At 64.2% G+C, this 27,590-nt stretch overlaps 1 protein-coding gene and 1 long non-coding RNA gene across 3 annotated transcripts; one reads left to right on the top strand and one right to left on the bottom strand.

The window, feature by feature from the left end:
* Positions 1-166: 166 nt before the first annotated feature.
* On the top strand, positions 167-22,555 carry ARHGEF16 (Rho guanine nucleotide exchange factor 16). Of its 2 annotated transcripts, none has more exons than XM_067018938.1 (15): positions 167-2,011; positions 8,642-9,245; positions 11,048-11,090; positions 12,215-12,384; positions 14,017-14,073; positions 14,528-14,688; positions 15,737-15,889; positions 16,055-16,184; positions 16,832-16,906; positions 17,230-17,322; positions 19,193-19,344; positions 19,526-19,714; positions 20,567-20,640; positions 21,206-21,307; positions 21,864-22,555. In XM_067018938.1, the coding sequence occupies exons 2-15, from the start codon at positions 8,661-8,663 to the stop codon at positions 22,001-22,003; spliced, it is 2,124 nt and encodes a 707-aa protein (XP_066875039.1). In that variant the 5' UTR covers positions 167-2,011; positions 8,642-8,660; the 3' UTR covers positions 22,004-22,555. The 2 variants fall into 2 exon arrangements, with proteins under 2 accessions (XP_066875039.1, XP_058917901.1); XM_059061918.2 differs by having other exon boundaries at positions 11,045-11,090.
* On the bottom strand, positions 13,522-15,943 carry LOC136793017 (uncharacterized). The gene is made up of 3 exons (XR_010837728.1): positions 15,723-15,943; positions 14,439-14,807; positions 13,522-14,043 (listed from the first exon to the last, which is right to left on the bottom strand). It is a non-coding gene; the product is annotated as an uncharacterized lncRNA (long non-coding RNA).
* Positions 22,556-27,590: the final 5,035 nt, after the last annotated feature.

Raw genomic sequence — 27,590 nt, 5'->3', positions numbered from 1 at the left:
GAGAAGCCGCTGCAATGAGAAGCACACGCAGTGAAATGAAGAATAGCCCCCGCTTGCCGCAATTAGAGAAAGCCTGCGCTCAGCAACGAAGACCCAACACAGCCAAAAATAAATAAATAAAATAAATTTTAAAAAGAATGACTAAAGAACATGATAACCAGGGATGATGTAATAATTGGTCTTGATAGGTAGTGAGCTCCCCGTCCTGGAAGTATTCAAGCAGAGGCACGATATCAGCTTCCTTGGTCTGGGATGGGGGTCAGGGTATCTGTCTTGGCCCCTCCACCCTCCACTCTCCTCAATTACTAGAGGGGTCTTTCCACCAGATCTGATCACTGTGTCTTTGCTGGAACCCCAAGTGGCTGTCATTTTATATTTGTCTGTCCTTCCCCACAGTGAGCTCCATGAGGACAGAGATTATGGCACTTCTGCTCATGGCTGTATCTCTGATGCCCTGCATAGTAGTCAGCATATAGTAGCTGCTCAATAAATACCTAAGAGTAAAGTAGGAGGAAAGCAGGAAGGAGGAGGAGGCTTGCTGGAGATGGACCTTGGGCTGGCCCCAGATGAAGGCATCAACAACAGCCAGCTTCCACCAGGTTGTGCTCCTGTAACAAACACGCCCCCCATGCCCGGAGCTTCCAACAGTGGCAGTGGCTCTGCTCCACTTGACTCCTCATTCTGGGGCTGGAGACCCTCTCCTGGAGGAAGCAAAGGCCGGGGGACACAGCAGGCACAGGCAATGGCTCTAGAAGTTTCTGCTCCAGGTTCCTGGGCCAAAGCTCATCACCTGGCTCCGTGGGGCAGGAAGGATGCTCCTTGAACAGGGAGGTGGTGCTGCAGGTCTCCTGGGTTGGGCTGCCTTCTCCCCCTGCAGAGAAGGGAATGCTGGGAAGTTGGGGGCTGCATAGGCAGAGTGTGGGCAATGGGGTGGGCCTCATGGGGAAGTTGAGGCCTCTGCCCTTGATGGAGGAAGTCACGGGCAGTCCCTGAGTATGCTGAGAGCCGGCTCCACTGTTGCCACCCTGGGCTGGTGTGAGCTGGGATTTGGGGTGGTGGGTGACATAGGGCAGGTCAGATGGCAGGGGTGTTCCCTGCCAGGCTGACTGGCAGGTCAGCCCAAGCTCAGAGTGGACACCCACCTGTCCCCGCCCACAGCATCTCCTGCAGCGCCAGGAAGACTGATTCCTGAAACCCCAGCTGGGGGGCTTTTGCAGCCTCTGCCCAGGGGACCCACCCTGAACAAGGCCTGGAAAGGGCAGGCTTGGAGTCCAGACTCAGCTTTGTGCCGGCTGGCAAGCGCCTTAATTTGCAGGTCTCAGGAACCTCGTCTGTAAAACGGGGGTGATGGAAACAAACCAGACACCTTGAAGGCGGCCAGAGTTCGAGTTCTCCGAGAGCTCCTGGGCTGCCCTCTGGCCGCCATTCTGCAAAGAATCCAGAAGGTGGGGCCATTTCTGCAGCCGTGGAGGGCTTGCAAACCTCCGATTCCCCGCTGGGCTGGTCGGCTTCTAGGAGGGCTTCCTGGAGGAGGGGGCAGCAGAGCCCGGCCTGTAAGGAGAAATGCAGGGTCGCGGCGGGGTGAAGCCCGGTAGCCCCGGTGTCACGCAGGCAGGCGACGCCAGGCCCGAGGTGGTGGGCGTGGAGGGCGCAGGGCGGAGGGCGGTCCCAGAAGGGCGACTCCACGAACCAGCTCGGCTGCAGGTCACGTGGGCGCCGGCTGGCCAGGTGGGGACAGTGACGCAGGCTGCGCAGCCAGGTACCTGGGGCGCGCCCCTCCCGCCCGGAAGCCGGCGCCGGAGCCGCCTGGCGCGCGCCCTGCCCACCTGGCCGCCCACCTGGCGGGGCCGGAGCGCTGCCGCCTCCCGCAGGGCCGCACAGGAAGTGGGGGGGCGGGGACAGGGAGGGACCCGGAGGCCGGGACAGAGCTCGGGGCCTGCAGAGCCTGGAGGTGGAGCGGCCCCACGTCGGCCGCCGAGCTCGTAGCTCCGTCCTCCGCCCCTCGGCGCAGGTAAGCCTGGGGGACAGGTGAGGGGGGAACAGGTGAACCTGGGAGAGAGGTGGGCCTGGGAAGGGACCGGTGGGCGAGGCGGCGGGGAGGAAGCTTGGAGAGGGGCTGGCAAGGCCGAGGGCGCCCTTCCTCCCCTTCCCTTTTCCCGCAAGACCTGCCCTGGGGGCCGCGTCACTCTGCAGCTACCTGCCTTCGCGGTGGCTGCCCAGCGGGGGCTGTGGGAGGGGACAGAGCTTTGCTGGACCTAGAGCCCCTGACCTCTGACCCCCCACCCCCCTCCCCTGGGCTTCGGCATCCCAGCTCCCTGCCCCCTCCCCTCCTTTGAGCCCTAGGGGACACTCCCTCGCCCTGGACAGGACTCACAGCCAGAGCTCCCACTGGGGCATCAGGGCTGAGAGACCCCAGGGAGCCCCAGGACCTTTGAAAAGGTGGGGCAGGGTGCACACAAAACGACCCTCCCCAGCGACTCTGGAGAATCTGCAGCCCAAACCTGCTTTGGCACCAGGAGTAGCAGCCCCAAGAATGAGGACCCCCCTCCCCACATCAAACTGGGAACAAACTCCTCCCCCACTCTGGTAGGCAGACCCGGAGGCCGGGAGGGGTCCTGGTGTGCCTGGTGTGCGTTCCTTCCCGCTCAGAACGAGGGGGAAGGGAGGAGGGCGGGGCTAGGCTCCCAAAGCTGTGGGTCCCGCTTACTGCCAGGACACCTGGCTTAGCTGCCCACCCTCCGTTTCTGCATCCGGGAAGCAAGGATCCTTTTGGAGATTTGGGTGGACCTCAGCCCAGCAGCGGGCACGGGGTCAGGGGGCGGCCGGGAGCTCGGCATCCGACCTGGAGGTGGACAGTCTGCACCTCCTGGTGTGGCGGCCCAGTGGGTGCTTGTCAGGCCGACCAGTGTACCCTGCACCCCTGCTGCCCGGTGCTTAAGGGCAGGGACCCCAGGTCCACATCCCGGCTCTGTGTAACCTAAGTTACTTAAGCCCTCTGGGCCTCAGTTTCCTGCTCCGTGAAATGGGAGCAGGTCGGGGGTGCTGACTCAGCTGCACCTGGATCCTCTTCCGCTCACCGCCCTGCCGATGCCCATGGGCCGCAGAAGCCAGCATCACATCACGGGCACTGCCCAGGGCTTTCCCAAGCTCTCCCGGCAGGGGGCAGTGAGCTGGCGGAGGCCCCGCCCGCTCCTACCTGGGCACCTGCAGGAGAGGAATCTGTGCAGGGCAGGGGCATCTCTGTTCCACAAGGGCCCTGGTTCCCCAGGGGCTCGGGGCAGGGGGGTGTCTCTCACCCTACACGGGAGACGCTCTTCACCTACACGAGGGGAAACCAGGGGCAGAGGGCGGTGGCGTGATGTGGCTTTGCCGTCGGGGCCCCTGAGATGCCGGTCTGTGCGTGACCCGAAGGGCACGGCCACTCCCCGCGCCTGGGTCCTGGAATTCTAGTTTCAGTTCTTGAATGGATCTCAGCTGCCCTTCTCTTTCGCCTGTGGCAGTTGCCGCGCTCGGGCGACCGGCCACCTCTGCCAGCATCTTTATTTCCAATGAGTTGTCACTCACTCACCTGGCCCACTGGGGCAGTGATCTGGGTCAGGACAGGGCCTGGCTCCTTGCCCAGCTCTCCGCTGACCGGCAGCCTGACCTCAGCAGGTCACATTTCCTCTGCCCCTGGTTTCCTCACCTAGCAGAGCAGGGAAATGCCTGCCTTCCAGGAGATCCCTGAGGGGCTAGACACACCGGGAGAGAAGGTGTTTAGAGGACACCCGTGGGTCACCTGTCCAGGCTACCTGTTGGAGTCGGGGCTCTGATTTCTTATCCGGAGCTCCTCTGGGGAAACACTGTGTGTGCCAGCCAAGCCTGGCACGGGGGCTGGGTTTATGGGGCGGTTGGATTCAGAGCCGGGAGTGGGAGCCACAGGTGGGCCTGTCTGGGTGGGCACTGCGGGCTGAGCCTGCCGGTGCCCCGAGGCATCATAGGAAAGAGACAGCAGGAGGCTTTTGCTCAGCGTGGGCAGAGCTCGAGGCCTGCTACTGCGCCCACCCACTGCCAGGCTGTGTCCGGGGCTGAGGGCGGCCAGGTGGGTCTTCCCAACCCCCAGGGAGGCGGGTGAGTCTCCAGTTAGCTGAACCGAGGTTTCTCTCCCTCAGCACTGCAGACATTTGTTCCAGATGATTCCGTGTCGTGGGCGGTCCTGGGCCCTGTGGGGTATTGAGCAGTGTCCCTGGGCTCTGCCCACAAGAGGCTGGTAGCTCAGACCCAGCTGTGGCCACCAAGAATGTCTCCGGACACGGCAAAGTGTCCCCTGGGGGACCACGCTGCTCTGGTTGAGAGCCCCCAGCCGCCCCTGGCCACCTGCACACAGAACTGTTGGCTACGCGCTGCATGGTTGACGAAGCCAAATCCTGCCCCAAATTCCATGTGACTCCAAGTCTGGAACCTGGCCGGCCAGAGTTACCCAAACACAAGGCCATCATTGTGGGTCATTTGTCTGAGCAAAGACGGGGTCGTGTGCACGGTGCCAGGGAGGCCGAGCCCCACCAGGCAGGGTCCCGTCAGCTGGACCTAGAGGGACAGACGTCCCACAGATGGAGGTGTTGTGGTGGCGTCACCCAAGGGGTGGCAGGTCCCAAGCTCGGTGCGGTTTGGGTCCTGGTGGCTGTGAGAGCTGCCGTGACCAGAGCCCTGGGCCCGGGCCAGGAGGGCTGTGTTCTTCAGGGCAGCAGGAGGGACGGTGCTGAGCCTGCCGGGGTCCTGGGAAGCCCATCTGTCAGGAAGAACGAGGGCTCCGGGGGTGCTGGGCTGCAAGGGGCCCTCTGGGCCAGGCCAGCGTGAAATGCAGAGCCAGGGCAGGTCCAAGTGCAACATAGGACCGGACAGGCTGGGTCGGGTCACCTGAGGCTGCCAGAGACCCTCCCCCACCTCCACCTGTGGACTCCCAGCCCCCACTCCTCCCACCCAAGCCCCACGTGTCCCTTACCCACCCCTGCACATGTGTTGGGGACACCAGGAAGGGCCGCTGAGCGGCAAAGGGAGAAGCTGTGGTTCCCAGGGCTCAGCCGTAGGGGGCCCTCCCCAGCCCACCCTGAGCAGAAACATCAGGGCATCACCCAGGAGGGGGCACACATGGGGCTAGAAGACTGTGGAGCTGCCCAGGTGGATTCGGCTTGCCTGAAGCAAAGTACCAAGTGGGCTAGTTCTCCACAAGGAACACCCAGGCCTCTTCAGGAAGGCATGGTTCCAGGGAGAGCAGAGCCAGGCAGGTGCCCACGATATCAGCGTTCACACGTCAGTTTGCAAATTGAGCCCAGCTGTTTGTGGGGACATAAACAGGAAATCATCCCTGCTCCTGAAGGACGCACAGGCTCGTCGGGGAGACAGAGGGACATGCGGACAGCACGCGGGCCTCGCTGCCGTGGGCATCGGTGGGGGATCTTCCCAGGGCTGCTTTTGCCGGGGAGCAGACCTGCCTCTGTGGCTCGAGTGGTCACTGCAGGGTGTCTGGTCTCTCTCTCAGTGGCATTGCTGCCCACAGAACATGGCCACCATTGAGTCTGTGCTCTCGGCCCTCCCCTGCACTGGCTCCAGACACCAGGCAAGGGCCAGCATCCTGTGAGGACGCTGAAAGAGATGCTCTTAGAGCCAGCTGGCTGGAGGAGAAGCCTCCAGACACGGACCCCGTGGGGAGTTCCAAAGAGCCTGCCAGGCAGAAGCATGTGCTCATGTGTGTGCGCTCACGTGTGTGTGCTCACAGGGCACACGGGTCTCCCACCAGAACATGCCAGTCTCCTAAATAGGAGCCGACAGCTGACTGGGACATTGAAAGAGGATGTGGCATCCGTGAAACAAGAACAGGCTGCTCTGCATAAAGAGCAAGAGAGAGCTCTTTGTGGGACCATGAAAACAACAATCGTTTGGTGGAAAGGTGGGAATCTCCCACCAAGGAGAACAAGAGATGAAGGAGAAGCAGAAAAGAGGTCGGAAATGAGGGGCTCTCACTCAAGGCTGTTCCAGAAAGAGGCCAGAGCAAACGGAGGTGGGAGAAATTATCAAAGAAATAGCACTGGAAAACATGCGGACCTAAAACAGGTGGGAAGGATGCACAAGTGTGGCTCAGGGAGTGAATGTGGATCCGTCGCCGTGCCTGTCCCCGCAGGTGGTAAAGCGGAGCAGGGGGAAAGATAGCCTCCTGTCCTGACCAAGGAGGTGAAGTCAGACTGGCGTCGGATGTCTCGTTGGCAGTGAAAGCTGGAAGGCAAGGGAAGAAGGCTTCTCCATTCTGGAAGAAGATAATCTCCAGTGGAACTCTAAAGGCATAAAGAAGACATTTTCAGAGGTCTCCCTCCCGTGACACCGCCTTGGGAAGGTGCCAGGGGGTGGGCCCCAGCTCAGTGGGGAGGGAGGAAGGAAAGGCGAGGACCAGGATATGGGGTGGGGGTCAGGGGACCGAGATCCTGCCCTGAGAGCTGGGAAGGGAGGGCCTGGGGAGAAAGGGCTGATGCTTGGACCCCACGGAGCACAGGATCCAGACGCCCAGGGCAGGGACGCTGGAATGCACGGGGGAAAATTAACAGGAAGAAAGCCAGCCAGTAAACAAGAGAGAATTATTAACGAGAGGGCGGCCAGGCGGGCCAGGCTAACACAAACACCCACGGGGCCCAGCCCGAGCCGGGCCGGAGCCTCGTTCACACAGCCCGGGGAGGGCGAGTGACGCGCTCACAGCTAGATCTCAAAATAGCAAGTGGGGCCTTGTTTAGAAATTGGGGGAAAGCTGAAAAGCCAGGAGTGGTGGTTTGTAGGGGACAGGGTGGCGCGGAGGAGGGGACGCCTATCTTGGGTGATAAGCCTCTCGGTGCTGTTTGACCTTTGAACCTATGCCCAGGTAGCTCTGTGATCAGCTAGGCAACGGGAGGAAGAAGACGGGTCCTGCGACGGCTGCAGCCCCAGGAGTCGGCTCCAGCCGGCCCGGGTCCTGGATCTCGTGCAAGAGCAGGGCAGTGGCCCACGCCCCTGGCACGGTGCCCCCCTCCTTCAGGCCTGTGTCCCCGGCTGCTGGCACTCCAGGCCTGTGGGTGTGGCTGCCTTGTTTGGAACCGAGATCACACCTAGCAAGGGCTGGCCTCACAGGCTCCGTCTGGCACCTCTGGCTCCGGAAGAGCCTTTGCCCTCTCCTGGGAGAGGACGTGTGCCACTGGCTGGGTCTGGGGCCTGGGCTCAGAGGAGGGGACTCAGGCCTGGGGCCTGAGATGGGGAGGACGGAGAGGAAGGAGGAAGAATGAGGGGGTGGGGCGGGCAGGGCTCCCGGGCACCACAGTCTCCGTGTGGGCCTCCAAGTGCCGCCTGCGTGTTGTACAATGTAAACCACCCCCGTGGGAAATACACGGTGGCTAGAAAAAAGGACTCAGGAGCTGGACGTCTCCTGGATGCCCACGGGGGTGCATTTGCTTGGGCTGCACAGATGGAAACCCGTAAGAAACCCATTTCTCGGCCAGGCCTGGGTACGGGGCAGCCCAGGTAACACGGGGAGGGTGACCCAGGAAGGAGGTGCGGGCCCACCCACGGCTGCCAGCGCCCAGGGAGGCCTGGGGTGGCCGCTGCCATCCTCGGCCTGGGGACTCAGAATGTCCTCAGGAATGCGTGGGCCACCCTCCCGCTGTGGGCGTGGCCAGGGCTCCAGCCGCAGCCCCTCCCTGCGGCCCGGGAGGCTGAGCTGCACACACCTTCCTGGGATGCTTTGAGCCGAGAACCTGGGAGCTGGGGCAGCAGAGCAGGCGGAGAGCCAGGCCTCTGGGGGCCCCTGAGTCGCTCCCACTGTGCCGTGATTCAGGCCACCACATGTGGCCAGACCTTCCCGGCCTCCAGGGGGAAGCACCTGGAGCCAAGGCTGTGTGTGTGAGGTGTGCTCGGGCTGGAACCCGCCGGCTGGGTCCAGGGACAGACAGTGGGTCCCTGGTGGCGCCCACCATCCCAGGCCTGGCCCCCTCCGGCTACAGCTGCGTGCACCCAGGTGGGAGAGAGCAGGGCGTGCCCTCCCCCCTACAGAGCTTGCTGGATAAACTCCTCGGTCAGCGGTCCTCCCCAGGTCCGCAGGGGAAGTGGCACAGGACGCCGCCGTGGTGAAGCTCTGAGCTGAGGTTCCCTCCCAGCAGGGCCACCTGGGCGGGTGACTTAGAATCTTAGTTTTCCATCTGAAAAAGGCTTCCACCCTTACCCGGCCCTTGTGATTTTAATGTTCGGAAGCGTATGAGTGGTGGCTATCCTTGTTCTCATTTAAAGTAAATGGGAAAGAATTAAAGGAGTGAGTTCTCTCCATGATACGTTTTGATCCTATGAGGTTCTAAACCTTCAGCCGCTCCTCTTGAGGCTCACAGATAACCTATTTGGCACTGGTGACACCATAGCCCCTCGGCGGCCAGGTCCCTGTTCAAGCGCTACATGTATGAGCTCCCCACCTTTCCCAGCATCCTCAGGAAGCTGGGTGCTTACTATTGTACCCATTTTACAGATTTTTAAAGTGAGGCACAGGGCATAGCAGCTCAGCTCCTGGCTGCGAAGCCAACCTTTGAGCACCGCATCCTGGCAGCCGTACCTCGGGCTCCGGCTGCAGCAGGGCTGCCCTCACCTCTGTCCTTTCCCCCAGGTCCCCGCGGCCACTCAGCATGTCCCAGCAGCACTCGGACAGCTCCTTGGAGGAGAAGCTCCTGGAATACCGCTTCCACTCGGAGCTGCAGCTCGACACCGAGGGAAACCCAGCGTCCGGGCTCCCGATGGTCCGGGGCTCCCTGCAAAGCAGGAGCAATGCCGCCTTCCAGCCCGACACCCCGGTGCCCCCGTCGCCATCCCCTGAGGCCCAGGAGCTGAGGACCATCGTCTTGAGCACACAGAGCCCGGCGGCCCTCAAGATGGGCACTCAGCAGCTGATCCCCCGGAGCCTGGCCGTGTCCAGCAAGACGAAGACCCCGGCCCGCCATCAGAGCTTCGGGGCGGCCATGCTCAGCAAAGAGGCTGCCCGGCGGGACCCCCGGCTCCTCTCGGCCCCCAGCTTCTCCCTGGATGACATGGATGTGGACACGGGTCCTGGGGGGATGCTGGGACGAAATCTGAGGAACCAGTCCTACCGGGCGGCCATGAAGGGGCTGGGGACCCCCGGCGGTGAGGGCGGCCCCGTCCAGCTCAGCCCCAAGATCCCACCTCTGGCCGAGGAGCCCAGCCAGCCTCCTGTTCGGTCCGCAGCCAAAAATAAGGTAGGGGGCTCGTCTGCCTGGGCAACGGGGCGGGGGCCGTGCCTCAAGGGGCCTCGGGAGCTTGTGGGCAGGGAAGGGGCCCGAAAACACCTTCACATCATCATGCGGCCGCGCACCTTGTGCAGGCTCCCGGGAGGGTTTATTTCAGTTAAGCTCCACAGCCAGGCCGTGAGCAGAGTGTGAATGTCCCCATTTTATAGATGAGGCAGCTGAGGCTCAGGAAGATTGGAGGTTTTACCCAGGACCCCGGCTCTCAGCCACAGCGGGGAGCAGAGCCCGGGGAGGAACCAGCCCTTCTCTCCAAGTCCCTCTGAGCACCGAGGGGGAGCCAGCCCATCTGAAGGACAGATTTCAATCGTGGCTTTGCAGCATATGGACTGGCCTGGGGTCTGTCTGCCCGAGGGGCTCCCGTCGGGGACTCAGGAGGGCTTGTGGCAGCTCAGAAGTCGGATGCTCCCCTGCACGCACTCCCTCCCTGCCTTGCCTGACCGCCGGCTCAGGGCTCTCTGTGCCCGCAGGTGCCGTCCCGGTGGCCTCCTCCGCCACGGGCTTCTGCCCAGACCATGAGCCCTGGCCCTGATCTGGGGAGAAGCCCAGACCACCTGTCAGAATGCTGGTGACCCAGCGTGCAGAGGGGCAGGGCGGGGAGGACCACTGTCCTTGGGCTAGAGACACCCGTGGCCTGCGAGGCAGGGCACAGCCCCCGCGTGCACGCGGGAGAGCCTGGACCCCGGCACCTCCACGCCCACCCAGGGCCGGGCCTGCAGGGTCCATTGTTCATTCACGCTTGATTCATGCAGCCAGCCAACGTTTCCTGAGGCCTCACGCACCCAGTGAGCGGGCCCCGGGAGAGCTCCCAGGGTGGCGGGGCCCCGTGGGCTGGACTGGGGGTGCTCAGGGTGCTGAGAGAGCACAGGGGTGGGGCTCCCCAGGAGCTCAGGGTCTGGGGAGGGCAGGGGTCCCGGAAAGGAGAGGGTTAAAGTAGAGGCGTGGACACAGGGTGGGAACCAGCTAGAGGCCGGGCTGCGGAGACGGCAGGTGCCCGGGCCTGGCGCTGGAAGGGGGTGGGACGCTGGGGCTGCCGGGCAGCCGGGGAAGCAGCCGGGGAAGCAGCCGGGTGCGCCTGGGAGCACCACACATTCCAGGCCAGCACATGGGGAGTTTCAGGCTCCAACTCGTTTTGAGAAACCAGCTCCCGCTTTCCCGGAACCAGTGCACCTGTGGGTCAGGGGAAATGGTGTCCCAGCCAAGGAGGCGGGCTCTTAGTGGCAACTGGAAGGACCCGGGTATGGGGCCCTGAGAGCCCTGCCCGCCCCCAATTCACCCCTACAGCCCCACCAGCAGCTGCTGGGACCCCAGGCTTGTGCTGGGGCTGGACACCAACCTGCCAGGCTCTGCTCTGCCTGCCACCCCAGGTCCCGGGCTCGTGGGGCCCTCGTGCGGCCCCGGCTCCCACCCCAGGGTCCCTTCTAGGCCATCTCCCAGCCACACCTGTGCTGCCTCGGCTTCCCTCCAGGCCCAGCTTCCTGAGCATCCCGTCTCGGCAGCCCGCCTGGGCCTGCCCAGCCCTTGCTCACCTGCCCTGCCTGCTCTGAGCTCCATCCCACCCCGTCCTACCTGCCCTGGCCTCTGCCTCCTCGGGGAGCTGACGCTTATTAAGCACCTTCCGCGTGCCCGGCGGAGGCCCCTCGTGTTGGGCGTGGCGTCACACGTGGAGGGTCTGGTCTCTGGGCCCAGGTGCCGGGACTGCAGCCCCTCCTCCCTGCTGACTGCCCGTGTCTCTGGGTCTCTCTGCACAGAAGACGCTGGGGCGGAAACGCGCGCACAAGGGCTCCTTCAAGGATGGTGAGTGTGGCCAGGGGGCGCCGTCGGGCGGCACTGCGGCCGGGCCGGGCCCCCGGGGAGGCTGGTCTCACTTGGGCATCCTGGGGGAGGCGGAGAACTACGTGCTGGATGGGTTCCCTCCGGGGACTGCACGGCCCGGTGGCCCGTCTGACCCTGCAGCTCTGATGGGCCTAGAAAGTTCCCTCGGACTCTGTGCTGTCCCAGGGGCAGCGGGCAGACGGAGCCTCCACACTCTCCCTCAGCAGATGTTTGTCAAGCACACTGTGTGCACCAGGCCCTGCCCGTGGGACCAAGGCCAGGCAGGGGGCCCTGGGCCTGGGGTGCAGACATACAGGCCGCAGGGACCCAGTGTTAAAGGCTCAGGGGCCGTGGGTGACACCTGGGCCGTGGCAGGGCCCAGAGCAGTGCCTTCAGCCTGCCGGGGGCGGGGGTGGGGGGAATGCCAGCAGGACCCCATGGAATTGGAGGGTAGGTGCCCGCCCAGCCTGGATGGAGCAGCCAGTGGGTGTAAGGGGCCCCAGCCAGAAAGGGCCCCCTCCCTGCCAGCCCCAGCCTCTGTGGACAGCCACAGGTGTGGGCGTGGGGAGGCCTCAGGATCGGGCCTCGTCCCCCGGGGCGGCAGCAGCGATGGCCCAGGTCTCGGAGCCAGGGCGGGAAGGAGCGGCAAGGAGGGGTTGCCTCAGAGCCCTCCCGTGCCACGCACCCACCCAGGGGGGCTGCTGAGCACGTGGCCGCTGCAGAGCCGGAGAGCGGGAAACCTCAGCTCGGGTTCGGGGGCTCTCAGGAGCCGGTCTCCGGCGCCCTCGGGAGACCTGGGCACGGCCCCTGCCCGCTCCCCCTCCCCAAGGCCATGCACTCTGGCCCGTGCCACTCTCTGATGTGCTGGCTCAGCCCTGGTCTGAAGGCGGCGCCACATTCTGCGCAGGCATGACCCCCCCTCGCCCTGGGCTTGGCCGACTCAGCCATGGGAGCCAGCCGGCCCGCGGGGGGCCTGCTCCGGGGGGTCCTGTACCACCTGACGCTCTCAGGGCCTCCTCGGGAGGACTCAGCGTGTGGGTTCCCGGGGGGGCCAGGACCGCTCAGAGCCCCCAGGCCTGCAGGTGACGCACACCCCCTCTCCCCAGATCCCCGGTTCTACCAGGAGATCTGCGAGCGAGGCCTGAACACCAGCCACGAGTCCGATGAAGACTTGCTCGATGAGCCCTCCAGCCCCGAGGGCGCCCAGAAGGCGGATGCGCACATCGTGGTCAAGAGCTACCGGCCCCCCCAGGTCACCTGGAGCCAGCTCCCAGAGGTGGGGCTGCGATGGCGGGGAGAGGCCCTTCTCCCGAGCCCGTGGGTGGTCCTCCCGGTGAGGGGAGGGGCCTCCTGGGACCGCCCCGTCTGCGCCCAGCTGGCAGGGGATCGTCCTGGTGCCTCAGAGCGGCCCTGCCCTGCGGGGCCCCGTGGGGGTGGTCGCTGGGGCCGGGGGAGAGGGGTTGGGGCATGTGTGTCATCTGCGTGTGTGTGTGACGGTCGTCCCACGGGGGAGCCCCTCACCCTCCCTCAGCTCCCTGCTCAGGCTGACCTGTAGGGGGCTGGGGGCACAGGGGACCTCCTTCCAGGGCGCTGTGCCCAGAAAGTGCCAGGAGGGTCCAAGTGAGGAGGCCAGAGGGGAGGGGAGAGGCCTGGCCGGAGCTGCGGGCCGCTGCCCGGCGCCCCCTCACCTTCCACGTCTGAACATGGGGCTGGTCCCCGCCCCGCAGGGCTGTGGGTTCTCGGGACAGAGGCGCCGGGGCTCCAAGCAGGTGCCCAGGGAGGCAGCTCTTGCTACCCCAGGAGGGCGCAGCTGGCCATGGGGCAGATAGACTCCTGACCCCATCCCCTGGCAGCCGAGGGACGGAGCTGCAGTGCGGGCTGTGGGCGCGGTGGGCAGCAGGGAGGGGCATCTGGCTGTTCCTTCTGTCTGCGGTACAACAGGCCTCCTCATTTGCCTCCCGTGGGGCAGGAGAGGGGTCGAGGCACCGTGACCGCCCACCGAGCTCCGGGACACTGCATGCCATGGGGCCGCCGGCCAGGGAGGGCCCAAGACGGGGCGGGCTTAGGGCTGGCAGATGAAAAGTTCCGGAAGTGCACGTGTGCTCCCACCTGCCGGGTGCCAGCTGCGTGCCCGGAGGTGCATGTGCGCGGCCTCCCGGGTCGGGGCGGGGTGGGATCCAGGATAGTTTATCCTAGAAACGCCACCGGAGGTCTGCTCCCGTCACCTGAGCTCAGGTGTCTCGGCCAAGCCTCTGGGTCCGAGGAGGCGTAGGATTTACCTTCCCAGCTCAAGCGCTGCCGGCAGCCTCCACCCAGCCCGGTGGGCAGGGGAGCACGAACTGGGGTGGCCCTGGTCCTGCAGAGCGTCGCCCCCGGCAGGCTCTGCAGGCACTCGGGGGGCATGCCGTGGCTGAGCGACCCACCCTCTAGCCGGGGAAGCCGGGGGCCAGGGGGCCTGGGGTATGGAGAGCGGTGCAGTGCGCCATGCTGGAACAGTGTCACCCCCACCTCCGGGCAGGGTGCCCACTCACCTGGCCCAGGTGTGCCCGAGTCGTGGCCCTGTGCTCAGCACACCCCTCGGCTTTCCCGGGTGGTCCTGAGTCTCTCCACCACCTCCCAGCCCCCGGCAGCTCTGTGGGACACAGCCCCCTTCTCACCCCTGGAGAGGCCTTTCCCTCTGGACGCCCATGACCTTCCTTGGCTGCCCCAGGGCCCCTCTGAGGGGGGAGGCGTCCATGGAGAAGAGAGACCTGGGTGAGGGGACCGAGCAGGGACAGGCCAGCTCGGCGGTCCCAGGTGTCCCACGAGGGGCGGCTCCGTCCGGCCAGCCCGGCGTCTCTGGCTCCGTGCTGGCTCTGGTCCGGTGACAGGACGAGCTTCCCGTGACTCGAGCCCGTGCCGTCCTCAGGTGGTGGAGTCGGGCATCCTGGACAAGCTGCCCCCCGAGGAACATAAGAGGCAGGAGGTGAGGGGTGGGCGGGGGGCGCGGCCCTGCTTCTGACACCCTGGTGGGGGGCGGGGGCCACAGCCATGGGGACGTCGCCCGCTCACCCATTAGCTGCCTCCTGGTACCCGGCGACGGCTGACGCCCCGGCCGGGCTGTGGGCTAGGGGGGCTACCGCTACCCACTTTCCGGGCGAGGGTGGGAGTCCTTGCCGGCGCCACAGCTCATCAGTGGCCGAGCCAGAGTGCAAGCCCAGGACTTGGGCTCACGTCCCCACAGCCGTGCTGACAGCCCCAGCCAGCGTCCTATCCAGGGGGCCTGAGTCCCAGCCTGCCCCCTGCCCCCCGATCATATCCCCGCGGCCTGAGCACTTGTCACCCGCGCACCCTGGGCCAGGCCCCCTGTGTGGCAGGGCAGCTCCTGGCAGGACCTGGAGGGCACGGCTGCCCCAACATCCGCTCTGCTCTCGCCCCAGGCCATCTTCGAGATCCTCACATCCGAGTTCTCGTACCAGCACAGCCTCGGCATCCTGGTGGCCGAGTTCCTGCAGTCCCGTGAGCTGCGGGCGACCATGACCCAGACAGAGCACCACCACCTCTTCTCCAACATCACGGACGTCCTGAGCGCCAGCCGGAGGTCAGGCCCGGGCCCAGCCCATCGGCCCGGCACCCGACGGCGCAGGCTCTCGAGGGCGGGAAGGCTGGGGCTCTGGGTGACCCTGGTCTGCGAGTGCGGATGGACGGTCTGGAGCAGCCCTGGGTGGGCAGGGAGCGTGAGAACCTCACGGGCCCTGCGGCCACCAAGAGCTGGCCCTGGGGACATGCAAGCGCAGAGGGCCAACGACGAGGCGTGAGGTGCCCGCGGGACGGAGCAGGCTGGAGGCGGCCTTGAGTTGCAGCCCCGGGTCGTGTTCCGCGCCGAGGTGTTTGGTGCCTGGCCCAGGGCTCTGGTTGCAGGGCCAGGAGGTGGAGGAGGGGCCGGGTGTGTAGCTGCAGGCCTGCCAGGGCCTCTGTGTGTGTGTGCGTGTGCATGCGTGTGTGGCAGCAAGTGTGTGTGTGTGTGTGTGTGTGTGTGTGTTTACTCCCATGGAGGGCGAGGTCCAGGTAGCACCTCTGCGGGTCCAGCCCCTCACTCCCCTGCACCCTAGGCGACCCCATAACACCCTCTGGCATCGCCCTGAGCCTCAGCGTCCCCTCCCTAACCTGAGGGGGTGGGTCCCATACCTGTCCCCTTGCAGACTGGGGTGAGGCATGGGAGATGATCAGGTGTCAGACCCCAATCACCTGCCAGGAGCAGAGCCCCTGCCCCTGCCTCGCGCTGGGCAGAGGGTCCCGGGGCTCCAGGCAGTTCTGAGCCAAGTCCCAGGGAATCCAGTCGAAGTGGCACATTTTTTGTCCTACCTGCCCGCCCCCCATGACGCTGGCTAGAATCTGCGAGACTCTAGCAGGAAGTGGCCTTGGATTTGGCCATGGGTATGTGCCCAGTTGTTTCAGGTTTAAGGAGCTGATCGGTCTGTCCTGGGGTTTTCCCGGGAGGGCCCTAGCAGCTGACCCACCCAGCACCTGGTGTGGGTGCATCTGGGAGCCTTGCTGAGTGTGTGCGAGTGTGCGTGCGTGTGTTGCGTTCACACGTGCAGGGCCATGGACAGACCAGCAGCCCTTGGGCCTCACCTTCGCTCCCACAGGTTCTTCGAGGACCTAGAGCAGCGGCTCAAGGTGCAGGTGTGCGTGGAGGACATCAGTGACATCCTGGAGGAGCACGCCGAGCGGCACTTCCACCCCTACGTCTCCTACTGTTCCAACGAGGTCTACCAGCAGCGCGCCCTGCAGCAGCTGACGTGAGCCGCCCCGGGCCGGGAAGGGGCCGGCGGGGGTGTGGCCTCGGGAGGCTCCGCCCCTTGCCGTGGGGCACGTGGCTGCTCGCAGCCCAGCTTCCGCCCGATTTCTCTTGATGGGCTGGCCACGCCTCCCGCCGCAGCCGAGAACCCCTTTCTCTGTTGCAGAAGCAGCAGCGCTGCCTTCCGCGAGGCCCTGAGGGAGATCGAGCAGCGGCCCGCGTGCGGGGGTCTGCCCATGATCTCCTTCCTGATCCTGCCCATGCAGAGGGTGACCCGGCTGCCCCTCCTGACGGACGTGAGTGCGCAGCCCCCCCGCCCCGGCGGGGAGGTGGCCTGGGGTCCACCTGCAGGCAGGGCATTGCTCCCTCCTGGCTTTCTCCCCGCCAGCTCCGTCTGTTATGTGCGGTTATGGGGACAATTACAATACGGCTTTCGTCGCCACAACGACCGTGGCCACTGACAGCAGCGGCACTGCCCGCAGAACTCTCTCTGCTGGGAGCTGTTCCAGCACTTGGTGGATTTTGTTCTCTTACTTGATGGTTATGGGGTTCATTCATGTCCTGAGTCTGATCCGGTGTCGCCCAGACCCCTGCCGAGCATCAGTAAGGGTTGTTGCTTCCTCCTATCCTCGGCCAGTTGTCCTGTGCGTGGGCCTGGGGTGACCCAGGCACCGGCACCGGCCCCGTTTTGTGGACGGGGGGCTCCAAGGGGCTTCCTGGAGTGGCTCATGCTCTGAGATGCCAGCTCATGGGGCAGAGGGCTGGAGAAATAGAGGCTTCAGGGGCCTCCCAGGCTGGAGCAGCACAGCCAAAGACTGAAGGGGTGGGGCCTGGGTGCCCCCCTGGGTCTGGCGTTGGTAGGGGAGCCCCTGCCCCGGGCAGGCCCCTGAGCCAGGCTGCAGAAGGCTACTTGTGGCTTCTCACGTCTGGTCTCTTCTTGCAGACACTCTGCCTCAAGACTCAGGGCCACCCAGAGAGATACAAGGCCGCCAGCCGTGCGCTCAAGGCCATGAGCAAGGTGAGGGGTCCAGGGTAGGGGAGGCGGCGCCGAGCCCCAGCTCAGCGCACAGCTCTGTCCCCACGCCCGCCCGTCGGCAGAGACCCTGAGGGCGGGGCAGAGAGGGTTTCCAGACGGTCCCTCCCAAGCTCCTCATGGTGCCGGTGGGGAAACTGAGGCTCAGAGAGAGGGCCGCTCACACAGTCGGTGAGCCCGGGTTCGGGGCAGGGACCAGGACACCCGGGGCCGCGGGTGGCCAGGCTGGGCTGGACGGGGTGGGGCGGGCTCTGGCGCCAGGCTGTGGGCCGGCCCTCAGCACGTGCTCTCGTGTGCGTGCCCTGTAGCTGGTGAAGCAGTGCAACGAGGGGGCCCACAAGATGGAGCGCATGGAACAGATGTACACGCTGCACACACAGCTGGACTTCAGTAAGGTTAAGGTAGGCGGTCCCCACCGGCCCCCGACCTGTCCCCAGGCCCGGCTCTGTATGCGGTCAGGGGTCACCGCCCCCCGGCGTGCAGGCTGGAGAGAGGCCTCTGGGGGTGCCCCTCCCCCCGCCGGTGAAGCCCGAGCTGGGCCTCCGCCTCGATCTCTCCAGGCCTCTTCCCACCTGAGAGCGTGCCCCTTGGCCTCAGGTCTCAGCGCCACTGCCCCCTGGCCTGCCGTGGGTCTCTCTCTGGCTTCTGCCCCCACCCCTAGAGCGGTCGCGGCAGAGGGCAGACCCCGGGGCCAGTGAGGGGGAGCCAGCAGCAGGCCCAGGGGCAGGGCTCAGCCTGGGCCCGGGCTCCTTGTCAGCTGTGCTGGGAGCAGGGGCTGGATGACCTCAGGGCCAGCTCAGGCTTCCCGCTGGGGCCAGGATGGGTCTGTCAGTTCTGGAGACGGAGGTCTAGGCAGCCTACAGCTCCTCCCAAGCGGGCAGAGCTCAGACCCCTGCCGACACGGCTCCCCCACCATCCCACAGACTAGCCCGTCCTTGTGCTGTCCAGGGGCTGCCCCAGCAGCAGCTCGGGCCTTCCGGCAACGTGGGAGCTGCTCTCTGGAATCGGGGCCTGGAGGCAGCCTCTGCCCCGCCCCGCTGCCCTTGCTTTCCCCTCCCCCCACTGGCGCGGCTGCAGCAGAGCCCTGCGGGCGTGCGGGGGGGCAGGAGACTCGGAGGGTCCCTGGGGCAGCTCTGTGGGCCCGGCCTCAGCTTATCGTCAGGCTGAGCTGCTGACCCCTGGCCCTCAGAGGCGGCCCGCCCGGCAGGCCGGAGCTGATGGGAGCCAGTGCCATGGGCGGGGCCGGAGGGCCGAGCAGGGAGGGCACAGAGGCTCGGACAAGGGCAGCAGGCTCCTTGGGGTGAGTCAGGGTGGCTTCACAGAGGAGGCATTTGGGTGATGACGGCCACGGACCCACTGAGCCCACACCCTTGGCCGGGGTCTTGAGCCTCTCCTCGGCCGGGCAGCAGATGTCACATTTGGGGTGAAATACGCCCCCGACCAGAGCAAAGACCCAACCCTGGGCCTGGCTGACCCCTGAGCGGGCCTCTCACCCCTCTACCCCCGTGTCTCGAAACTGGAGGGCATGAGGACAGGAGAGCAGCTGGCCCAGGTCGGGATGAGGGAACTCAGAGCCCCAGGAGCGGTGGGGTGTCCGGTGGGGCGTGTCAGGGGAGCAGAGGCTGGTGGTCAGGGCCTCCTGGCTCTGTCCCCACCAAGCCTGCCCTGCCTGCCCCTCCCCTTCCGGCTTGACACGCCAGAGCACCAGCCTTGCTGGCGGGAGGCTGTCTGAGCACGGGCCATGGCGACTTGTGACCCACGTGGCGGGGGCTGGGGTGTCTGCCTTAGCCGGGCCTGTTCTCTCAGCCGCGGAAGGGGAGGGAGCTCCGTTTGCAGCAAAGGCCCCTGGATGCCAGAGGTGGCCCTGCACATCAGGGGTTCCTCACACTCTGCGTAGAAGCAGCCGAGCCGAGCCCCCTGCTTGGTGTGAGGTGGGCCAGGAGGCTTCCCCAGAGCAGCCTTCGCCCCCTGGTTTGAGGGGAGCCCTCGGTAGGTGCCCTGTGTGCCCCTGGGCCTGGCTGGAAGCAGGACAGGCCTGTCCTGGCTTGCGCAGGGTCTGGGCCCAGGCCAGGCACAGAGCAGCCGCCCCCTGAGCTCCTGTCCACGGCCTGAACAGCCCTGTGTCTGAGGCCCGGACAGCCCCACTCCCTTCCTCGGTGCAGCCCAGGGAGGCCTGGTCACCCCATTCCCAGAGGCAGGGCTCAGTCCCCATGGCTGCACATCCCTGCCACGCCCCCGGGACTCAACCCTGTCCCCCCGCTCTGCCCCCAGTCCCTCCCACTGATCTCTGCTTCCCGCTGGCTGCTGAAGCGCGGGGAGCTCTTTGTGGTGGAAGAAACCGGGCTTTTCCGAAAACTCGCCAGCCGGCCGACATGCTACCTGTTCCTGTTCAACGACGTCCTCGTGGTCACCAAGAAGAAGAGGTGGGCCCCGCCCGTGGTCGCCAGGCTACATGGCCTTGCGATGGGGAGCAGGCAGCAGCCGTGGCCTTGGAGCCGGGGAGGTGGGCTGGGGCCAGCTCTTGGGAGCATCCTTCCGGCTGGCTGGCCCTCAGGCCGCCCACAGACCTCTGCAGCATCTGGCCAACCGCCTATCTCCCTGCAGCGAGGACAGCTTCTTGGTCCAGGACTACGCCCAGCTGGACCACATCCAGGTCCAGAAGATGGAGCCCTCGGAGGCCTCTCTGCCGGGGGGCGGCAACCGCAGCTCCTTCGTGCCGCACGCTTTCCAGCTGACCCTGCTGCACAACAGCGAGGGCCGCCAGGGCAAGATCCTGCTATCCTCCGACTCCGCGTAAGATGGGAGGGCTCCGTGGGGGCGGGATGCCTGATCCAGGGTTCCGGGCACTGCGCTGTGCCAGGGACGGCCTGGTCCTCAAGCAGTTCACACTCCCGGGAGGGGGACACGCCAGCTGCAAAATGCGCGGCTGAACTGTCCTGTGTGTCCAAGGGGAGAGGACTAAGGAGAAACAAGGCAGGGGAGGAGCACCGGATGGGGACCCTGGGGAGGGGCCTGCGGCAGAGGCACGGCCGTGAAAAGACCCTGAGGCAGGAGGCCCCTGCCAGGAGGACAGTGGGGCTGGAGCACAGGGTGGGGGCCATGCAGGGCAGTGAGGTCAGGCGGTGGGGGGACCAGCGCACAGAAAGGTGCTGGCTGGGTCTCTACGCGTCCTCCAGGACGGCCCCCTTTCCATGTGGGAAGCTGAGGCTGAGTGTTCCTAACAGCAAACTGACAGGGCAGGACGCTTGGGGTCCAGCACCAGGAAACAGGGCAGCCTGGGTCCTGTGGGTGCAGCCGCTGCCCGACTCCGTGTCCCCGGCCAGATGTGGCTCAGGGTCAGCCTGCCTGGGGCAGGCCTGCCTGCCACTCCTTCCCGAGCCTGTGACTTCCTGAGCCTCGGCCCCCAGCGCAGTGGGTCAGGGAGACCAGAGGAGCCGCCCACTTAACACCTCCAGCTCCCAGCTGGCTCACCTAAGTGCACTGGGGCAGCATAATCTTTCATCCCACTGCCTTCCCACCTCGAAGGCTGGGGCTCAGGGACACCCCGACCCTCCCACCACGCCACACTGGGTGGGGAGTGTGAAGCAAAGGTCGTCAGCTGGTAGGATCGGCCTCGGGCCTCGCTCACGTGCGCTCTGCCCCCAGGAGTGACTGCGCACGGTGGATCACAGCACTCACGCACTGGGAGAGGCAGCGGCCGGGCCCCACTAACAAAGGAGGTAAGCGCCTGCCCTGAACACAGCAGGGCTCACAGCCCCTTACCGGCCCTGGGGTTGGGGGTTGGGCCTGGAGTGGAGAGGTTCTGTCCACCCCACAGCCTGCCCCCAGGGTGACCTGCCAGGTGAGGGGCCCCAGCCCCAGGTACATGTGTGTCCATCTGCACACACAGGCCCAGTGCTGTCTCAGGGCCTCATCCTCCCTGCTGCTCAGTAGCTGGGGAAACTGAGGCCAAGGAGCTGGAGTGGGCTGGCCCGTAGAGCTGTCACCCCGCTCGGGCCCTGCCTGGCCCCTTAGAAGCTGGGTGCACCCTCTGCTGGTGCCGGGCATTGGGGCCCTGAAAGTGGGAGCAGCAGGTCCTGCAGCCTCTGGAGGGGTCCCAGCTTTAGCGGGAGGGAAGCTGCCACGTGACCGTCTGCTGGGACACGTGGGGGCCCCTGGGCCCCACCGAGACCAAGCCACAGGGGGTGTGTTGGGACTGGAGCCCTGCCCTCTTGGGGCTGCAAGTCTCCCGGCCCACCCCCTCCCTGGAATAGTCCTGCTCCTGATGCCTTCCCTCCCTGCCAGACCTGCTCCAGGTGGAGATCACCAAGGCCTACTTGGCCAAGCAGGTGGACGAGATCACTCTGCAGCAGGCCGATGTGGTCCTGATCCTGGAGCAAGAGGACGGTGAGCACAGGGGAATGGGCGTGGGGGGATGGTCCTGGGGGATGCACGTGGGGCAGGTGGGAGGGGCCGGGCAGGCTGGTGCTGAGTGAGAGTCTGGGGGCCCCAGCAAGGGTCCAGAGCACACTGGCATGGGCAGCTGCCCTGAGTGCCCCCGCCTCAGAAGTAGGCACTGCATGTACTCACAGTGGGCCTGATTCCAGGGCCCCCTTCAGTACCCTCCCTCAGGGACATCTCAAATGTCCCCGAGTTGCAGGATCAAGAGTGGGTTCTTGGTCACTCTGTATCCTAAGCGGGAGGGTGGTCCCTGCAAGTACCTGCACAGGACGGACCAGGCTGGTTGGAGTGAGCTCAGGCCCTGAGTCCCGTGTTGGGGCCGAGCACCTGATGGAAGGCCAGGTGCCCACGTGACCTTGGGCAAGACGTGGGGGCGGGTCTGCTCCAAGGGATGCCTGGCCCTGGTGTCTTCTGGACCAGCAGCTCCGACAGGGAGCCGACACAGGGGGCCCCTGCCTGGTGCCCAGGACCCTGCTCTCACCTTCCCCGTGTCCGGGTCCAGGATGGTTCTATGGCGAGAGGCTGCGGGATGGAGAGACGGGCTGGTTCCCTGAGGACTTAGCCCGGAGCATCACCAGCCGCGTGGCCGTGGAGGGCAACATGCGCAGGATGGAGCGGCTGCGGGTGGAGACGGACGTGTAGCCGGATCTGCTGGCACCTTGCCAGGCCACGCTGCGGCCGTGCACCTTTGGCCCACACTCCAGCAAGTGGAGTCCATCTCCAGGCAGCGCAGTGGGCTCACCCTCAGGGCCTGAAAGGTCCCTGGCCTCCCAAAAGGCCCCATGGGCTGCAGCGCAGGCTCCGGTCACTTCCAAGGAGGAAGGTCACACACCCTCAGGGGGAGCATCCTCCTGGCAAGCTCAGGAGCCATGCCGGCCCTGACCCCAGGCTGCGTCCCTGGGAGGATCCCAGCCAGGCCTGCTTGCTGGCTACGCCCTTCCCCAGCTCCTGGCTGCCCTGCCCTGCTCCTGGTGCACCCACAGGGCAGTTATGTCATGGGCGTGTGATCGAGGCGGATGGCCCTGAGAAGATCGGGGATGACCTGGAGGGCTCTCCCTCCTGCGCCCCTCCTGCCCCGGCCGTGAGTACCCAGGGCTGCCCCATGTTCCCAGAGGAGGGCCAGCTGCCGGCAGGTGACCCTGCAGTGCCAGCACTGGAATTGTGACTTTGAGACATTAAAGTATTTCTTTAACACCGGGATTTGCACATCTGTGAGCCCCAGTGAAGGCCATACAAGTCCCTGAGAAATTCCCAGCGCGCTCTGGGCGGGACTGGTCCCCTCTGTGTGGTCACCCTGTGTTGGTCCTTGGCCCTGCCCCATCTGTCCACCTGGAGCGTCACGGGCCGTCCCCATGAAACCCCTTGAGGCTGAGCCTGGCCAGTGGGTCTGGGGGACTCGGGGACGTGGCAGAGGCTGTGGGAACCCCTGTGGGGTGTCCTCTCATGCCTCACCTCCCAGCTGGTCTGCTCCCTGAGGATCCCCTGGGACACACAGGTAGGGAGAGGCAGGCTGGCCTGGCCTCTGGGCTGGGGAGGAAGGGTCCTGCTTCCCAGGAGAGGGTGATGGCCACCTGGGTGGCCGGGCGCTGCTGGGCCAGGTGTGAGGAGGACGGGTCTGCTCCCCCAGGAAGCCCCTGCCAGCCCTCCCAATTCCCACAACCATACTTGTTGCCCTTCTCGCTCAGGCAGTGCTGTCCTTGGGGTGGGGCTCCCAGCGTTCTCCTGACAATCTGCTGGGGCCCTGTCTTCCTTTGAAAGCTGGGGTGTGGATCCCCACCCACTGACCAGAATTGGGTGACTCGGGGAGGCCAGCCCTCTGTCCCTTCCATCCCTGGGGCTGGCTGCAGGAGGAAGTGGAGGAGTGCGCTGGGCCAGGGGGAGGGGACTGGGTAGGGGTGGAGCTTATCCCAGCCCCGCCCACTGAACCAGGTGGCGGAGGGGTTCAGCACCAGAAGGGAGGGGCAGCTCCTCCCTTTAACCTCTAAGGTGACCTCCATGGCCTGGGGCAGCTGGAAGGAACCTCCTGGCTGGGGCTCTGCAGGGTGGGGGGATGGTGCAGGGCCAGGCTCAGTGAAAGAGGCATGATCTGGGGGGTGGGGTCACCAGAGATCAGGCCCAGCTCCTCCTTCCTGGACACGTGGAAATCTGGGGCCTGCATTTTCCCACCTGTGAGCTAACTCCTGCTCTTTTCCTGGAGCTGCTGTGGGGCAAGCTAGTGACCAGGGTGAGGTGCAGGTAGGTGTGTGTGTGTGTGCATGTGTGTGTGTGTGTGTGTGTGTGCATATGTGTGTGTGCATGTGTGTGCGTGTCCTGGGCAGGAGCAGGTGGGCAGCACCGATGTGTAGGCCCAGCTGCCTGCATCCTGCCTGTTCCTTCTCACCACTGACCCCTGACTCTCGGGGAGGGCAGGCCAGCCCACCGCCCAGCGCCCATCGGTTGCCAGGTACGTTTTCAGTTAATTGGAGGGAAAGCCCTGGGCCACGTCCTTGCTTTAGTGACCTGGGGTCAACGACCTCAGTTCAGTTTCCTTCTGCAAAGTGGATGCAGGCCCTCTACCTCGGAGGCAGAGATTAAGAATGCTTAGCCTGGAGGAAGGGCATCCTGGGAGCCCGGGGAGGGGCTGTCACGAGACGGGGACTGCTGGTGGCTGGGCCCACCTGGGGAGGGCCAGGCCAGGCCAGCTCGGGACACAAACCCTCCCAGCAGAATCGGGAAGCACAGGGCCCCAGCTGCGGTGAGGCCTGGAGGGGCCTAGAAGGGTGGGTTGCGGGCAGTGAGAGGAACGCCCAGGCTCCCCCCAGCACCTGTGCCTGCTGGGGCCCCTCCGAGGGGCATCTCTGCTCAGCGTCGGGTCCAGCCCTGCGGGCCCTGGTGTCATGACCCCATCATCATGACCCCCTCCCAGGGCAGGGCCAGCCGGGACCCTCCCCACGCCCAGCTGGACCTGCCTTCTTGCCGAGCTGTGCCTCGTAGGCCCACAGACGTCCTCGGTGTTGGTGCCTAGTGACACGGCCCCGTCCAGATAACGGGGGATCCCAGGGAGGAGCCTGGCACACCTGCTCCACTGGGGAGGGGGCGACACCAGGAATGGACCTAACCCGGCCCCTCCTGTTACAAAGTGGGGAGATAGAGGCCCAAGGGCCCTCCGCCTACTGGTGGGGTCAGCGGGTTTGCGGAGGGCCACTGAGGCTTCCTAGGACCCCAGCCGACTCCAGCAAAGCCTATGTCCAGATGGGGTCCAGTGGGAACGACCCTGTGGTGTCCCAGCCCTTCCACAGGGGCCTCTCGCCTCGGGGCACCAGGGTGGATGTGACTGTGCAGCCGCGAGGAGCGGGGGCTTTGCGCCCCTTCCCCAGAGCTGCCTGGGCACCTCAGTGCCCAGCCCGGAGGGGCAGTGGGCACGCTCCGCCCGCCCAGAGAGGTGGGAGCACAGAGGCCAGGGTGGGCGGTCACACAGCTGGACGGCCCCCCAGCCCTCTGTTGGGGGGAGCATCAGGGGCTGAGTTGAGCTCATCACCCCAGGACCTGGAGGCCCCCCTCCCATGTGCTGCATGTCCTTGTAAATCAGTTTCCCCTCTATGGAGAGGGGGACATAATTTACACAACGGGTGTATGTTCCTGTGACCTCATTCTCACCGCACTCAACATGAGTTTTAGGATCTCTCTGCACATCTGGCTGCTCCCGACCACTAGGGAACATCCCTGACGGGTCCCTCCTGCTGGGAGACCCCCACACCCACCCACCCCCGCGCTGCCCTCTATCGCCCCTGGTGGCCGGCACAGGCACTGCGGCCCAGCCCTCGGCCTACACTGCATCCAAAGGCCTCCAAGGCCCCTGGGACCCAACGGTGCCTGGTGGACCTCAATCCCCAGGCCTCACTTAGAGCCCTTGGACCGCCGTTTCTGCCGCTTGGGAGCAACGCTGTGCACCAGTGTTTGGACGTGCAGATCCCGCTTCACCCACACCCCGGCGAGCACCTGGGTTTCCGCGAACCCCACTCACCTCCTCCCGGCTCTCTGTTATTGTCACCATTCCTGACCCCAAACCGCCCCCTCCCCAGTTGTCACCCACCTACCCCGTCACTGGAACCAAGTCCATCTGAGGGCTGGCCGGGGCCGGCATCCTCACTTTCTGGCCCTTAAGATCTGAAACTGTGAAGGGCTTCACCCGTCTTCTTGCCATAAATTCCGGTATTTCCGGCCTTTGTCGCCACGTTGAACAGGATCTTATTTTGTACTCTGTTTTCTAGTGGGCCATTGGCAGTATTTTAGAACTACAGATTTTTATAGGTTTTATACATTTCCTATCATCGATATGATTTTTTTTTTCTTTTTTGCGGTGCGCGGGCCTCTCACTGTCGCGGCCCCTCCCGTCGCGGAGCACAGGCTCCAGACCCGCAGGCTCGGCGGCCACATCTTACGGGCCCAGCCGCTCCGCGGCACGTGGGATCTTCCCGGACCGGGGCACGAACCCGCATCCCCTGCATCGGCAGGCGGACTCTCAACCACTGTGCCACTGGGGAAGCCCATCGATATGATTTTATGGCCCACTTTGCCAAATTCTTATAATAGTGCTAATCTGTCTCTGGCCCTCTCAGCTTTCCTATAGCGACAGGCTGGTCTGTCCCTTCCCCGCAGGTCTGAACACCTCTTACTTCTTTTGCTCACCTGATGGTATGGCCTGTGGTCTTCCAAGCTCTGCTGGGGTCAGGACGAGTGAGTGATGATCTGATTCTCCATCTTTAAGGGAACTTGTTCATTCTTCCCACGAGGTTTACAGGGCCCAACCCAGGTCCTGTCCAGGTGGCCCGGCATGACACAAGCCGAGCCCATGCCCCCAGTTCTAGTGTGGAAGGACGGCCAGAAATACAGGCTGTCACATCAGGGCTGAGGAGACCAGCAACGCGGGGGAGGGGAGGCAGGAGCCCAGGTGGGGGGCAAGGAGGCCTGGGCCGCTTGCTGGAATCCATCACTTTCCCTGCTCAACTAGTACATTCTTAGCACATGACCATTGCCAAGAAAGCGCCTTTCTGTACCGTTTTCCAAGAACTTACAACCGAAAGAGAGCTGAACTTTATCGAATGCTACTTCTAGCAAGACCATCGTGATTTTTAGTGTCACCCAAACACATGGACACATTTTCTGATGTTAAACTGTCCTCTCATTTTAATCAGGTCCAAGCCCCATTGGATCAACTGGGTTTTTTCTAAATATATATATTTTGTGTGTGTGTGTGTGTGTGTGTGTGTGTGTGTGTGTGTGTGTGTGTGTGTGTCTGGTACACGGGCCTCTCACTGTCGTGGCCTCTCCCGTTGCGGAGCACAGGCTCCGTTCGCGCAGGCTCCGGACGCGGCCATGGCTCACGGGCCCAGCCGCTCCGCGGCACGTGGGATCTTCTCAGACCGGGGCACGAACCCGTGTCCCCTGCACCGGCAGGCGGATTCTCAACCACTGCGCCACCAGGGAAGCCCTTTGTAAATATTTTTGAGAAGCTGGCATATTTCACTCAGGCTTTCTGCATACATGTTGTAGGTCTGTAACTTTCTTTTCTCATACTGCCCTCACCTGGTTGTAGAACCCAGTTGGGACTGGCCTCCTGAAATGAGTCACATTTCCTCTATTTAATGTTTCTGGAACATCTCGCATCAGACAAGTTTCTGTGTCTCAGAAGTCTGGCCCAGCCCCCTTTACCGACACCTGTCCCAGGCGTTCCTGGTGAGAGAGGGGGGGGCGGAGCTGTGACTACTATTTGCATTTACTTAAGTTACTAGTTTATTCACGTTTTTAATTTCTACCCACACTGGTCCTGGCATTTTATACTTTCCCAAAACATATCCATTCTTCTAAGTGTTCAAAGTTACTAGTACGTAGTTGTTCATAATATTCTCTTTTATGTCTTATTCTCTGTGTCTGTAGTTAACCCTCCCATCTTCTGTATTTTTTTTTCTTGCTTCATGTTGAAAAAAATCATCAATCTTGTTAGAATATTCTTCTTTATTACTCTTCAAAGACGGAATTTTAGGTTTGTTAAATGTTCCGTTATTCTCCATCCTTTGAGTGTGAAGTTCATAGACAAACACAGATGTGTACATATCTGAATATAAATAAATGAAAATAGGCATAGGTATACACAGCACGTGTGTAAAGATGATTAAAACGTTTTCGTTACTGTGTCTTGCTTTTGTATGGGCTTTTATAAATAGCATATTAAAATTACCAGTTTAATCAT

The sequence above is a fragment of the Kogia breviceps genome, chromosome 1, assembly GCF_026419965.1.
Source record: "Kogia breviceps isolate mKogBre1 chromosome 1, mKogBre1 haplotype 1, whole genome shotgun sequence".
In the NCBI taxonomy this organism is placed as follows: domain Eukaryota; kingdom Metazoa; phylum Chordata; class Mammalia; order Artiodactyla; family Physeteridae; genus Kogia; species Kogia breviceps.
This window is presented reverse-complemented; position numbering and strand designations above follow the sequence as displayed.